Source organism: Acartia tonsa, chromosome 1, assembly GCF_053477335.1.
Source record: "Acartia tonsa isolate MP-2025a chromosome 1, ASM5347733v1, whole genome shotgun sequence".
Lineage (NCBI taxonomy): Eukaryota > Metazoa > Arthropoda > Copepoda > Calanoida > Acartiidae > Acartia > Acartia tonsa.
The window spans coordinates 3,758,566-3,774,944 of record NC_137260.1 but is presented as its reverse complement, the minus strand read 5'-3'; the positions used below and the strand labels follow the sequence as shown (position 1 = coordinate 3,774,944).

Below are 16,379 nucleotides of genomic sequence, written 5' to 3'. Positions count from 1 at the left end.
GACCAATAATAGGCCAGTATGACGTCATAGGCACTACAAAAGCTTCTGACAAATGGGTATATACATATTTGTTTGAAAATGTGATGATTAATATCTTTGGAACAGTTCGCCGCACACATCCCGACAATCATTATCAACACAGCGATCCTTTGGACCTATTTCTCCACATACAACTGCTGCAACCTCGCCAGGTTAGTAAAATAACGGGATCTACTGCAGTTCACGGTAAAATATTGCTGGTAACAAATATTGCCAAAAATCTATGAATTTTAAAGGCTGCTAGCTGCCAAACGGCTGAACGTACAGATCATGCCCGCACACTGTTTTAAGCTGCATAAGAAGGCCTACAAATAATCTGGAATAGCCATAAATCAATAATGCATGATTATCTCGCAGTGCAGAGAAATGCGCGAAAAAGGCCTATTTTACGCGTTTTTTCTTTAGTGAAGCTTTCCCTGTGCATAATTGGATCTTGACTATTCAAGATTATTTGTAGGTCTTCTTATACCGCTTAAAATGGTGTGCGGGTATGATCTGTACGTTCAGCTGTTTGGCAGCTAGCAGCCTTTAAAATTCATAGATTTTTAGCAATAATTGTTACCAGCAATATTTTACCGTGAACTGCAGTAAATCCAAATAACGAACAGTCCTTTCCCTAGAGAGAGAGGGGGAACTGTTCATTACAATAGTCACCAAAGTTCTAAAATAACGCTTTCTTATTTGCTGGCTTCAAAACTTTGGCGAATTTTGATTGGTTAGTTCATTAAGTTGATTGTTCAAACTTTTTAACAACTAATGTTAATCTTTAGATGAGGTAATTCTTGTATCATCATTGGGAATGTACATAAATTTATCGGCCATTGTCCTATCCTTTTGGCTTTCCATCAATGTGCCTAACGAGCATGGGCTCTACACCCCGGTGTTTTTTTATGCCTGCGTGGGTCTTAACCCTGCGGGGCTATCTAGCGCCCAATACAACTTAACCTAACCTTAATAAATTAAGCATAAATTATGTTCTTTATTTTTTTTAATATTCATAAGAGTATAATTTTTTATTAGGTTTTCCTATTTTAGAAGTTATCTCTCAAAGACTTATAAGTTGGAGGAAAAATATTTTTTAAAAATTAATTCCTGTTAATTGTTAACTATATGTATATATTTTTAAATATGACTGAGAAAAATAAGACAAAAATTTTCCGTCTGTCTGGAAAAAGTATTAACTTGCATTAATATTTAATTCTCTAAGAGAAACTTTAACTTTTTAACTAGTTACAGCGATAGGTCAATAATAGTTATATCTCGCATCGTATTATAAACGGCTTTCCGCGGATATAGAATGTACAATTATAAGATTAAAACTAGTTTTTTAGTCCCGAGGTGCTGAAAGCCTGAAATCACCGGTTAAAAAAATGGTTTTAATCTTATGATTGTACATTTCTATATTCGTAGAAAACTGGATATAATACGATGCTAGACAAAGTTTTTTCGTATGGATGAGAACCGGTTCCTATCCACCGGATTCAAATGAATACGAGAAAAGATATTACAAGACAATAAAAAATGACTATTTTCCAATGACCTATATAAATACTTTTTAAAAAGAAATATCTATTATGGCTTCGAAACGGTTCCACGCCAAACGTAGGAGTCCCAAACGTTGGAGTGGATAAACGCAGGAGTCCCAAACGTCGGAGGGGGACAAACGCAGGAGTGGGACAAACGTCGGAGTGGACAAACACAGGAGTCCCAATTTTTTTTTTCAATTTTGAATTTTTTATACAAACCTCCCCACTCCCCCCTCGGTCCCGTTATTTTTCTTAGTTAGGTTAGGTTAGGTTATAGGCAAGGGGGCCGAGCGCTGCGGCTAAACAGGCTAGGGGGCCGAGCGCTGTCAATTATTTGTCATATTATTAAAATAGCGGACACTCCTAGGTTTTACTTAAGCATTGTCCATTCCAACGTTTGTCCACTCCGACGTTTGTCCCACTCCTAAGTTTTTCCACTCCGACGTTTGGGACTCCTACTTTTGGGGTAGGACCTTCGAAACCATTTCTCATTCCCATATAAACAACCCCTTAAATAGTGGATGTAAATATTCATTTATTTCCCTGGTATCTCATTTATATCCCTGGTATGATTTTAGAAGATTTTAAATTTTTTTTTGAAGATTTTATAATTTTTATTAATTACTAAAAGAAAGAAAATAATCTCCTTTTTTCATATTTATAATATTTTTTTTGAAAAGAACACTTATTTTCAATATATATTTTAGCATAAAAAATTAGTTTTTTGTTAAAATGAGAATGATATTCCTGTCCAGTTTTTTGTTTAGGAATGAATATTTCTTACCCTCGTGAATAAATGATGGCCTATCGGTCCATCATTTATTCCCTCGGGTAAGAAATATTCATTCCTAAACAAAAAACTGGACAGGAATACCCCATTCATACTGAAAATTCATGCATAGTATTACAGACAATTTTCTACAAATATTAAATAAAAATAATAAAATTCAAACCAGGAAGCATTTTATAGTACTTAAAAAATGACGTCATACAATACAAATGACCAATGATAAGTCAATACACAGGCTAATTTACCAATGGTAGATCAGTATGAGGCACTATAAAAAGCTTTATAAGCAAGTTTTCTTTACTTTGATGCGATAAATTATTCATTTTATAAATTGAAATAAAAACAAAGTACTAATTTGCTTAATTCCAATATTCAAATATATTTTATTCTAGGGTGTGCTGCGCCCTTATCACCAAGTGGATCTCGTCCTTGTTCTCCCCGGCCCAGGCTGAGAAGAGAATCTGCACAAGAAATTGTCGAGGATGGGGATGTTATGCCGGAAAGTGGTAAGTTTTGACCTATTTAATCTATAATACAAAGTAACAGGATGTCTGTTTGTGTGTTTGTATGTTTGTTCCGAAGGATCTCGCTAACCGCTGAACCGATTGGGTTCTTCTTAACAGGGTAGCTTCTCATAAGGTACCGGGGAGGTTTATAACTATTTTAAATGACAAAAAATCGAGAATTTTTTTTTTACATAAAAATCAAACATTTAAAGTGCCACTAGAGGCCTCTAGGGGCGTATCCAGCGGATATAAATCGGTTTCGATGCTATACTGAAATTTTTTACTTTTATGAACAAGTATCAAATTTGTTTGCTTTAAAATACAAGGATAAAAACATTAATAGACAAATATAAATAATTTTAATTAAACTTATTATTTTTTTAAAATCTATATATCTTAGAACCAATTATGAAAAGTCATGTATCGTATTGTATAGAAATGTTCAACAAATGATAAGATAAATAGATAACAATATTTTTAAAGATATTTATCTGATGGATTAGAACACGCTTTAAAATAATATCGTATTGTATAGAAATGTTCAACAAATGATAAAATAAATACCAGTTAAGTTGGTATAGGCCTTTGGCCCCACGGGACCAACTAAAATTAAATTAATCTTATATTTTTTTATTATACTATTCGCGGAAATCTGCCTATAATACTATAGGATTAATAACTTTTCGTGTCACCAGTGAAACACTTGAGGAAAGAAGGATTTTTTTTACAGTGCCGATTATTACCCTAAAATAGTTCTGCACCTTTCCTGGACCTATAGAATTTTACTGTAAAGAATAACCGGATCTACTGCAGTTCACGGTAAAATATTGCTGGTAAGCAATATTTCCAAAAATCTATGAATTTTGAAGGCTGCTAGCTGCCAAACGGCTAAACGTACAGATCATGCCCACATACTGTTTGAAGCGGCATAAGAAGGCCTACACATAATCTGAAATAGCCATAAATTAGTCATGCATAATTATCTCGCAGTGCAGAGAAATGCGCGAAAAAGACCTATTTTACTCGTTTTTTCTTCAGTGAAGCTTTCCCTGTGCATAATTGGATCTTGGCTATTTCAGATTATTTGTGGTCCTTTTTATGCCGCTTAAAATGGTGTGCGGGTATGATCTGTACGTTTAGCCGTTTGGAAGCTAGCAGCCTTTAAAATTCATAGATTTTAGAAATATTGCTTACCAGCAATATTTTACCGTGAACTGCAGTAGATCGAATAACCATATCGTTCCAGCAATTAGTTAGATCTAAAACTACACACACAGACAGACAGGAAGACAGATAAACATCCTGTTACTTTTATTTAGAAATTATATTCATTAAAGAGTTATAGTAAGTTACATAATAGCTTTATTCTTAAATTAAGATGAAAGATAAAAAGATGGAAATTGATAGCTTAAAAGTAAACATAGTTGTATCTACTTTCAATGCAATATTAGGATAAGGCAAAGGGAAAGATATTATTTAATTTGTTACGTCATGTAATGAGTTTTATCTTTAAAAAAAAAGTATGACACATCCTTAAAAGTAAAGCGAACATTACCACTTGTAGAGTGTTAAAACTTAAAAGGAAAAGATTTTTGTATGTACTTATTTTATTGTAGATATAAATTGCTTAAAATATTGTACCTTGTTGTCATAGGAATCAATGTTCCAAAAATCAGTTAAAAGTTTGAACACTTCTAGTTTGAACCAACCAATCAAAATATAATAAAACTGTCCACCTAAAGTGTATGAGCCAACTAATAAGAGAGCATGTTCATAAAACGTTTGGTACAAGAATAATCTACAGTCGAATTTTCTCTTCCTTTAAGTTTAACAAGAAACTTTTAAATCATTAGAATTATTAAATATATATCTCTTGTCCTAAGTAAAAGTTGTCTGTTTTCTAGCTTTGTAAACACACAGGGAAACCAGGGATAGGACAAAAGAAGAAAAACAATTTGTGTTGTTACCTATGACTTAATTTGGGCGGGATTCTCCTTCGATTTCAAGTGATCATCTAAAGAACCCAAGGACATCATTTGCTTGTAATGAGATGCAATACTCTAATGCCAAAGGACATTAGGTTAAGTAACATCCATCAGACAACCAACCATTTGATTGTACAAACTTTGTTTGAGAAGTCCGTGCACGGGTTACGTCTGTTTATGGGCCAAGGCATTCCCACAACTCTAACTATTTATGTCGTTAACCTTACATAGCAGCATTAGGAACCAATTTAACGTCTTTAGTTATATATCGGTTTCATCTCCCCAACCACGAGCGGGTGCGCTACGCGTTAAGTCACAGTCGCGGTTAAATTTGTGTTCAAGTTATTTTTTCTTTCATTGACCTATCCATCTATTCCTGGTGGGAGAAACAAACATAAATAAACAAGCACAGTTAGATTCATCAGTAGACCAGCAAGATAGAACAAAGAGTTGTTCTAATTAGGGTTGGGTCGGATACTTTTTTAGCCTGAAGCCGGTTCTCCGGCTTATTTGCTTAATATAATGCCGGATATCCGGTATCCAGCAAGATATTAATAATGGCCCAATATCCGGGATTATAAATCAGCCGGATATTCGGTATTCAGATAGTTTCAATATCCGGTATCCGGGCGGATATTGAAAATTGGCGGATATCCGGCCAAACCCTGATTCTAAACATTTCATTAGTATCTTATAATTGTTATAATTATAATTGGCATAAGCGGATATAAAAACTTTGAGCCTAGTTCTTTACAAGTTTATAATTTATTTTTAAGTCGCGAAAACGCCTTAAAAGGCTTTTAAGGCAATTAAGCTAGAGGGAGAAGGGGTTGGGAGATAATGGGATTTTTAATTTTAGATTTAATAAGAAGAAGTAAAAAAAGTATGATCGGTTTATTTTGGGAGGATGGAGGTACTCTTCCCTAAAATATTCAAATTCTTCCCAGGACCTATGAGTAGCTAAACTGTAAAGAAGAACTATATCGGTTCAGCGGTTAGCAAGCTTCTTACACATACAGAAAGACACTAAGATAGACTAGAATAGACATCCTGTTACTTTTATATAAGGATTACCTAAATGATCAAATCAAAATAAATCAAAAGATCAGAATTTTCATTAACATAAATTAAAAAGTTACTTTGAAAAGATCATTTTCAACTGAAAATGTATTTAGTATGGAATCAAATGCTTTGTACAGGTCAAAATGACATTAATCCCAATGTTTTAGTAAATGGATTTAGATATAGTATGTATTGGAAATAGGAAAACTTTTCTTCAATTTAGGTTGATAATAGGCAAGTTCGCCATCCAGTAGGAGGTTGCTGGGGGGGGGGGGGTGGTGGAGAGATCGTTATTTTAGCCAGCTACAAGTACCACTTTATTAAAGTACATGATAATCTGGTGAAAGATCCAAGAAATGATAAATATATTATTTTAGTGAGTCGACAGAAATCCCTAGAGCAGCGAGGGATGGGAATACCCTCCACTAGCTTACCTAAATGGGGAAAGGGGATATTGCAATGTAAATTAAACTAGTACCCAAAGTTTTATAACCAACATATCTTATGCACTTGCTTAAACATTGTGTACTTTTATTAAATCTTCTATTGTCATATCTCTCTTAGTCCCTGTAAAATATGGAAAAAATTGCCTTTATAATAAAGATTATCTATAATTTTTACTTTCAAATATACGTTAATAGCTTTGTACAGGTCAAAATTTCAATTGTTAATATATGTTTTAGTGAGCCGACAGAAATCCCTAGGGCAGCGAGGGATGGAGATCCCCTCCTCTAGATGCCTGGGTTATACACACAATACAAGGGGACAGTACAGGGCCAGGCCCCCCCTTCACAGGTAAAATATTCAATTTAGGAAGTGAGTGGACATTGGAAAACAAGGATGACAACATCCATAAAAGCGAAGCACTGAAACGGTAGGACAAACGGACATTAACACTTGTTTAGTGTCAGAACTGAAGAATCAGAATATAAATGTCTAAGCATATTAATTGTAAGTAAAGTTGAAAAATTGCTTGATGCAGGATAATGTTTAAGGACATACTTACATTTTTAGGACTTGATTATAGAGTTGCTTCGCTTATAATATTGTACTTTGTTGTCCCAGGAATCAGTATACCAAAAATCAGATCAATCAGATAATTAGATCATATAAAAATTTGTTGTTAAAAAAAGTAAAATATCAACATGTTGAAAATTGACGTACGGACATTCCGGTAACGATTATAGAGTTGCTACGCTTTCTAAATTGTACCTAACTACTACAGGGATCACCATACAATTCTAACATACGATAGGACAATTCTAACATGCCTAAATTAACGAAAAAGCTATCCGTTACGGACGTACGGACGGACCGACCCTATTTATAGAAAAGCTTCGCTTTTAAAAAGGTATACTGGTCCCTAAAGTTTTATTAACACAATATCTTATCCTTTGGCTTAGAATCTTTAAAGACTTGAGAAGTGCTACAATATTTAAACTTTTTCTTCAATAATCATAAACTACAAAAAAAGAAATTTTGTTTATCTTAAATAAGAGGGGGGGGGGATACAAATGATGTTAACGATTTAAAAAGGGCAACTTACCGATTTTGCCGAAGCTTTTTGTAAAGCCTATAAAAAATGGCGTCATACTGGCCTATTGTTGGTAAATAAATATGTGTACTGGCCTGTCATTGGTAATTTAGTCTGTATATTGACCTATCATTGGTCATTTGTATTGTAAGACGTCATTATTTTAAAGGCATTTTGCCAGACTCTTTAAAATTTAAAATACCATAAAAAAAGTTCACTTTGTTAACAATACTAAAGTTACAGATCTGCTCCTGGCACCCCGAGTAATCATACCAGTGCAAGTCTAAACACAAGGAAATCATACTTTTACATCACCTGGCGGTTTAGTTATCAACTAAAATCAACTAATTCACTAGGCTTAATATGAAGTAGGAAACTAGATATATAATAGTTATTTTTCGCATCGTATTATAGACAGCATTACGAGGATATTAAATGAAAATTTATAAGATTTATTTCATTATTCGTAGAAAATTGTTTTTGATTTATTGGTATGACTGAGAAGCCGTTCTAAACCAGCGGATATTAATCGGTTTCGAAGCCATACTGGACTAATTTGCCTGATATATAAAAGCTAAATTATCTTGCTGACTACTCACTAATAAGTTTAGCTCTCTCTGTCTTATTTAGCTTTTAATATTTTAGAGTTTTAGCCTACTTGTTACAAATGTCCACAATGAGCTTTGTAATTGAAGAAGTAAATTCGAATAACATGAAGCTTTTTATAGTGCCTATAAATAAGGGGATAAATCTAAAAACTTCATATTTGAGTAATGGACTAATTCTAATATGAAGTCATTCGGGGTTAATTTTGCCAAGATTTTATATGTATCACATTTTTTAGTGGCACTATAAAGAACTTGGAATGATATTGTCACACAACTGACATAGCTGACTGTGAACATCCTTATAAAAAAGTAACAGGATCTCGATAATCGTTGAACCGATCGGGTTCTCCTTAACAGGGTAGCTTCTCATAGGTCCCGGAAAGGTTTATAACTATTTTGGTGGAGGGTACCACCACTCTCCCCAGAGATATCGACAAAAATAAATTAAATAAAAAAAACGACGCCCTCCGAACATTTTTGCAATTAGCTAAAAACATGTATAAAACCATCAAACAGGGAAAAAATATTTTTGATAAATAGCTGAATTTAAAATAAATAATAAAGAAAAAAAAACATTTTTACGTGTCCCTGGTGGCTTCGAGTCTAGGGGAGTAGCTGCTAGTGATAAATAAAGTATGATTACTGGAACAGGATGTCCAGATCCCCTTCAAGAACTCCAAGTGATGAATCATACCTGAAGGTTCCGTATGTCAGGTATTAACAAATATTAAATTCCTTGATGTAAGGTTGATCAGGGAGGGAGTGGACATTGGCCTGTTTATTACACAAGTCCCCAACGTTTTTTAGGTATAGTCCCTTTCGTGGCAACGCTCCTTAAGGGGCGATTCTTCGTATTTTTCACAATAGCTTTTCTCCTATTTTTAGCCACTGCGGGGGGCTTTAACCCTGCGTGCAATCACCTAACCCAATATAACCTAAAATAACCTATTAAAGCCATTTTAAAAATACGACGAATCGCCCCTTAAGGGGCGTTGCCACGAAAGGGACTATACCCAGTTTTTTATATGAGGTTTTCTTATTCATTGACTTCAAAACTTTGGGGACATTTATTGGATTTTGATCGATTGGTTAATTAAGTTCAGTGTCCAAACGTATCAACGTAAATGTAATCTTAATAAGGGGTAGTTTTATGAATCATCATTGGTGATTTACATTAATTTATCGGCCATTGTCTTATCCCTTAAGATCCCTGCATTCTTGTTAAATATTATTTTCAGGTAACTGAGGTAGTTCTCTGCCTGAATCAATGGACCCTTTATATCACCAACAATATTGGGGATTTACATCAATTAATTGACCATTGTCTTATCCATTAAGATCCCTACATCCTTATTGATTACTAGTTACGGCTGTGCTCCTAGCATATTAAGGGACTCTGTATGAGGGCAGAAAAATAGTCTAAAACCATCACAAGGCTCAATACCTATAACTAATCCATGACAGGACCTCTGTGAAGCTTTCCTACAAGGGCAAATTTAATTAGTTGAGCATTTATCGAAATCTTAAGCTTCAGACTAGAAAACTACTTACCACTGTATATAATAAGATTATTTTCAGGACCCGAGGTAGCTCTCTGCCTGAATCAATGGATCCTAATATCATCAACAATATTGGGAATGTACATCAATTTATTGTCCATTGTCTTATCCCTTAAGATCCCTGCATTCTTGTTAAATATTATTTTAAGACCCGAGGTAGAAATCTGCCTGAATCAATGGACCCTTTATATCACCAACAATATTGGGGATTTACATTAATTAATTGACCATTGTCTTATCCCTTAAGATCCCTACATCCTTATTGATTACTAGTAGCGGAAGTGATCCTTGCATAAAGGGACTCTGTATGAGGGCAGAAAAATAGTCTAAAACCATCACAAGGCTTAAATCTAAAATGAAAATACCCTAACCCATGACTGGACCTCTGCGAAGCTTTCCTACAAGGGAGAACTTAATCAGTTGAGCATTTATCGAAATCTTAAGCTTCAGACTAGGAAACTACTTACAACTGTATATAATAAGATTATTTTCAGGACCCGAGGTAGTTCCCTGCCTGAATCAATGGATCCAAATATAAGCAACAACCTTTATCTACTCAGGAAAATTATACATTTATATAGAAAACAACGGTTATATAATATATGTGGATATTATGACAGGGGAAGAGTTATCGTCAATTTAGGTTGCTAACATGGCTTATTGGATAGTTCACTCATCCAGGGGATGGGTGAAAGGGGTACTTTCTCGATCAGTCCTTCCATTCTAAAGACACTGCCCAGCTAGACCCGTCTTGGTTGAATGGGTGTATCGTTATTTTAGCCAGCTGCTAGTATTACTTTATTAGAGTGTATGAAAATCTGGTGCGACATCCAAGTAATAATATATCGATTGTTAACTTAAAGAGCATTTATTAATGAAAAATGTTATTATCATGAATGTTTTATAAGGAATTAAATATTTAGCATTTAATATAATAATAATAACCTTTTCTTTTAAAGTGTATTAAATATATTCACTTATCTTATTCTTATATTGTCAACAAAATATTTTATCCATTTTGGCATCTGAAAAAAAATTCTAGTGTGGCTTCGAAACCGATTAATATCCACAGGATTAAAACATGTTCTCAACCATACTGAAAAATAATGTTTAGCATCGTATTAAAGAAATTTTTGACAAATAACTAAATTAAAAATCATAATAATAATAGCAGTTTTGTTAGCCCGGGCCTTCGGCCCTCGTGGCTAACAAAACTGGTTTTAATCTTATAATTTTTATTTTATTATCTGCTGAACTATGCCTATAATACGATGCGAAAAATAAATAATGTCGATAGTAGGTAGACCATGACCATTTCAATCCATTAATTTGTATGTTGCTATAATACTACTTAGTTTTACAGGGAAATTTCATATAATACTAATCGGCAGCCGCCGGTCATTGCAGCCTTAAGAACGAAGCTGCGGCCGAGACTGACTTGATTCAAAACATTCACAGACAAACCGCGGCGCCCTAATTTTAAGCCCTGATAATAATTTGTGAAGTTAAAATGTCATTAAATAAAAATTAGAAAATTAAACTTGAATTTCTTTTGTCGTTTAAAGCCTCATTATTTGACTTTTACGTAGGTTTTTGTTAAAGAAAGATAACAATATTCGAATTAAAAAAATAATACAAAATGATCAAGGTCATCCAAGCTTTTTCTCACCTTATCTGGTCTATGGTAATAGACAAACAAACGAAAAGCCACCAATCCCACATATTTCAAATTTATTTTAAAACTAAGGGGAGGATGGAGTATTCTGTGCTCGAGAAGGCATTTTTAGGGAAGCGTTTATACCAGGGAGTAAAGGAGGGGACCATGGATCGAATATTCAATTTTTAAGAGTCTCAGACTTTGGGTACTGGCTTAAAGGGAATGTGCAAGAATTCAGCAGGTTCTGCCTGACTTTGAGTACTAGCGCATCAATGCTCCGCTAACTAGCTGAGTTAGTTTTGAATATAGCAGACAGAAAAATTTGTTATTAGATGGCTGGTTTTAACAAATATTTTTCCCAAGAAAATGTCATTTCATGTATAGAAACTGTACTGTGATATTTATGTAAGAACCCCTTGAATTTAGTTGGCATTTTGTTCTAAATTATGTTACCATGATCCCTTTACAATTTTGGTCAAATTTTCTGGATAAATCTGGTTTTCCTTGCTTTTCAGCAAAAACTCTTAAATTGAATTAATTGTCCATTGTCCCCTCCCTTACTCCATGGTTTATACTTGAGGATATTCTGTAACCTCATAGCAGCTGCACTGTAAATTATTTTCATAATAATATATACTGTCCTCGACTAGGGTTTTATAATAATACTTTCCAGTACAAGATACTTGAAAATTAATTTAGTTTCATTGTAAAATATATTCTTACTTTAATAACTGTATTTTAAACAATAAAGATTAGGGAGTAAGGCAGGGGACAATGGATTTAATATTCAATTATTAGGGGTCTCATTAAAATCATTTTTGAAAACTTTTGGACACTGCTGATTTGAAACATCAAATCAAGATTGAATAAAAGTCCCCAAAGATTTTAAGTTAACTAAGTAAAGAACGTTTTTTAAAAAAAAGAATTTATAATCCAATGTCGCTTCCCTTCCTACTTATCCTTAACTTAAAACTTTGATTTAAAAGTAAAGTATTTTTCCAAAATCTTTTCCTTATCCCTTGAAAGCCAAATATGGGCGAACGATCAATCTCTGCCTCGCTAAAACTCCTCTTATGAAAATATATATATTTAGATTTATAAATGTATAGTTAGCTTTTAAAGTATCATCTCCCCTAGATTCTAGGAGCCTGAATTGGAGAGGAAAGGTATCAGAAAAATAGCCCAAAACCATTTCATGACTATAAATCTGGCGAAGGATAAAAAAGAAAGAATAAAAAAACAGTTTTAAACATATAAAGAAAATAAACAAAATATCGAACTTAGTGTATAATTTACATTGTATGCCCAAACAAAGCGATATTTTTTTTCATGGGTACCTTGGGTACCAGCCCAAATTGTTCATGAATGATTTAGCAAGATTTTGGGGACTTTAGGTACCAACGCGCATTTGCCGCTAAATTTGTTATGATCCTCGCAGACAAAAATTTTTCACAATTTCCAGCAGACAAAAAAATTTAATGGTTGACGAAGTTCTAAGGACAAGTGATTAATTACAGAATTTTTTCTACATTGCGATGTACTGGTAACCTAATTTTCAAATAAATGCTTATTTTCTTTTTAAAAAAATTTCTAAATTAGATTACCATGAACACTTTACTATTTTCTTCAAATTTTTTGAATAAATCGGGATTCCATTGCCTTTCAGCAAAGATTTATTGCCTATTGTCCCCTCCATTACTCCCTGATAAAGAAAGAAGGTTGTAAAGAATGATTCTACTGACTTCTGAACGTCTAAATGGTCCAGCATTGTTTCTGTAATGCTCTTATCAAAGGATATCAAATTTCTAAAGGGTGCTTTTCTCAGCTGGTATTGAATTCTTGTTTATGAAAAATCTAAAATTTGGCATCATTTCCTTGTATTTTGCTTTTTAAAATTTATTTCCCTTCCTTTTGAATATTTACATGTTTTAAAAAGTTTTAAATCTAAGGTTTTTATTAATTTTGTATAACAATTAATCCTTTTATAAAAGTAACTGGATTTCTATATATCTGCAGTTAAACTCTCGTTACGGCTGGGTCGACATAGTTCTCATTTACAGTAAAGCCTCTTATACGTTACTGGAGGGTTTATAACTATTTTAGAAGAAATCCTCCATCCTCCTAAAGTGCACCTACAGGCCTCTAGGGGCGTAGCCGCTAGGCGTATATCAATTAAATGTTTTTTATTAAAACTCATTGTGTTATGACCGTTTGTTATAATCCTATCCCGTTATATAAAGTAGTAAGGTTTTTTGTCTGAAGATTAAGATCTCAATAACTAGTGAACCGACTGGGTTCTCTATATCAGATATGCTTCATATAGGCCCTGTGATGGTTTTAGGCTATTTTATTTTAAGACTTAAGTCTTCGGATGACAAATATTCATTAAATCCAATATAAATGTTGTATCCCACTAGTAGGCAGTTTAACATCCGCGGGAAGAAGGTGGTTCATATTGGGGATAAATATCAACAAAGGTAGGGAATAGTTATTTGTCGCATCGTATTATAGACAGCTTTCCGCGGATATTGAAATAAAAAATTAAATCTAGCCTTAGGCCGAAGCTAACTGGTATTAATTTCATATTTTTTATTTTATTATTCGTGAAAAATTGTCTCTAATACAAGGCTATACATGTTTTTTTTTCAGTATGACAGAGAACTGGTTCTAAGCCAGCGGTATTTAATTGGTTTCGAAGCCATACTGGAAAAAAAATAATTTCAAAAGCAAAGTATTTCTTAAATTTGTTGGTACTTACGTTCATTTGATGGATAGCTCTTATGTACATATTAGAATCGTCATATCGACTTCAAACTTTACAACGTGATTTTTAGTAACAATTAGAAAGTCCGTGCGTCCATTTTAAACCTGTAATTTTTGTGAGCTAATTTAACTGCAACTTGTTATGTCTAAAGGTAGTTTTTACTTTCCAACAAAATTTGTTTTATCTCAAGCCGTAATATGCAGTATTTGGATGTCTGTCTATTTTCCAAAGCAGTAGGATGTTTGTATGTGTATCTGCCTGTATTTCTCTGATTTTCAATTTATTGACTATAAGTCGTTCCAAAATTAACATTTACGCATTTACTATTTTTAGAAATCGAAGCAACTCTAGTGTTAACTCAGCTTACTCGTGGCAATCAGGATATTCAGCCTACTCAGGGTAAGTTTTTAGCATACGGACATACTCTATTTATAGAGTTGCTTCACTTTTTCATGTTGGGGTATAATTCAGGTGAATATGAACTATATAAATTATACTGGTACCCACAGTTATATAACTTGTTTGTTGAATCAATCTTTAAAAAAGGAGAAAAGTGCCAAAAATCGTTTTTCTATTAATTTGTTTTGGATTTGCATATCTTTTTGGTTCACCAGAATTTCCCTTAATGCTGTTTTTGAGATCTCGTGCTTCAATGGTGCTGATTTATAAAAATTTAACAGTTGAAACATGTAAACAAAAGATGCATCTACATTTTATATTTACAGTAAACTCATCTCAAATGAATAATAAAGCTGCTATACTGAAAATTTGGATTTGCCTATTTTTTTGGTTCACAGTTTAAAATCTTTGGGTAATTATTAAATCTTGATTGGAAGGTTCAAACTAGTAGTTAAAAACAGTACAACTAATGATTTATATAATCTGATAAAATCTTTAGAATATTTATTTGTCTCATCGTTTTATTGACAACTTTCCGCGGATAGTAAATTGATTTTATCATTTGTAGAAAATTGTCTATAATACGATAAGATTTATGATTTTCCAGTATGGCTATGAACAGGTTCTATTCCAGCGGATATTGATCGGTTTCAAAGCCATACTGGAAAGAGTCTTTTTTTGTTTCTTATCATTTGGGATTTATATTAATTTATCATCCATTGTCTTATCCCTTCAGATCCCTGAGTATAATTATTAATTAGTATGTATTGGACGTAAGTAAATGTAAAAAAAAACAAGGATGACAACATCCATAAAAGCGAAGCACTGAAACGGTAGGACAAACGGACAAACGGTAGGACACTTGTATAGTGTCTAAACTGAATAATCAGAATATAAAAGTATAAGAGTCGAAGCAAAATTGTAAGTAAATTTGTTGAAAAACTGCTTGATACAGGATAATGTTTTTGGACATACTTACATTTTTATTACTTGATTATAGAGTTGCTTCGCTTATGATATTGTTCTTTGTTGTCCCAGTAATCAATATACTAAAAATCAGATCAAACGGATAATTAGATCACATAAAAATTTGTTGTTAAAAAAGTAGAAAAATCAACATGTTTAAGATGGACGTACGGACATTCTGGTAATGATTATAGAGTTGCTACGCTTTCTAAATCGTACCTAACTACTACAGGAATCATCATGCAAAGTTTGAAATCGATAGGACAATTCTAACATGCCTAAATTAACGAATAAAAGCTAACTATCTCGGACGGACGTACGTACGGACGGACATAGCCTAATTATAGAAAGGCTTCGCTTTAAATAAATCCATTTAGTTATCCAGTTACAGATTAAAAAGATAAAATTGCATTTTTTTCCCCCTCCTCCCTTCGCACATTTTTAGTGGCGCGGTTACTCTAAAACTCACTTTAGCGGTAATGCCTCCCATTATAAAAAAAAACTTTGAAATTTTCTATTATTGTCGTTATTTTTTGTCCTAGGCTGTTCAATCAAAGCACAAAGAATGAATCATCCGATTGATTTAAACCTTCTAAACCAAAACTCATAGAATTTTAGACTTTTTTAATGTTGATTATAAGCTCAATTTTCTAACTCGTTCAATATAAATTACATTTACGTCAAAGCTTACTAATTTAAAACTTTATCACAGAATTACATCAAGATTCAGGTCTAATTTTCAATTATTTTAGTAAGTAAAACTTGTTCTAAAAATGTCTTTTTAAATCGGCCCTCAACAAAATGCAGCAACCTTAAATATCTAATTTCCAACTTGAAGAGTTTTTATCATCTGAGATTTTTCCTGAAAATTGTACATTCAACTCTACTTTTATCAATTTTAAAGTTCATCCTATCATATATTATTCATTAATCTATCTATCTATTCATTTATCTATAAGTATTTAACTATCAATATAAATGAAG

The 16,379-nt window shown here is 33.0% G+C and overlaps 1 protein-coding gene across 3 annotated transcripts in view; it reads left to right on the top strand.

Annotated features, from left to right (window-relative positions):
• The first annotated feature begins 61 nt into the window (after window positions 1–61).
• LOC145331666 (GTP-binding protein GEM-like) overlaps window positions 62–16,379 on the top strand; it is a 50,594-nt gene continuing 34,276 nt past the window's right edge. The window contains exons 1-8 of one of the 3 annotated variants that reach the window (XM_080176626.1): window positions 62–191; window positions 2,748–2,861; window positions 6,592–6,703; window positions 7,686–7,738; window positions 8,704–8,764; window positions 10,104–10,169; window positions 13,684–13,743; window positions 14,364–14,429. In XM_080176626.1, coding sequence (XP_080032752.1) covers window positions 2,849–2,861; window positions 6,592–6,703; window positions 7,686–7,738; window positions 8,704–8,764; window positions 10,104–10,169; window positions 13,684–13,743; window positions 14,364–14,429 — 431 coding nt within the window. In that variant the 5' untranslated portion in view covers window positions 62–191; window positions 2,748–2,848. Of the gene's footprint in view, window positions 192–2,747; window positions 2,862–6,591; window positions 6,704–7,679; window positions 7,739–8,703; window positions 8,765–10,103; window positions 10,171–13,683; window positions 13,744–14,363; window positions 14,430–16,379 lie in introns of all 3 variants that reach the window. The other 2 variants (XM_080176490.1, XM_080176559.1) reach the window with 2 other exon arrangements.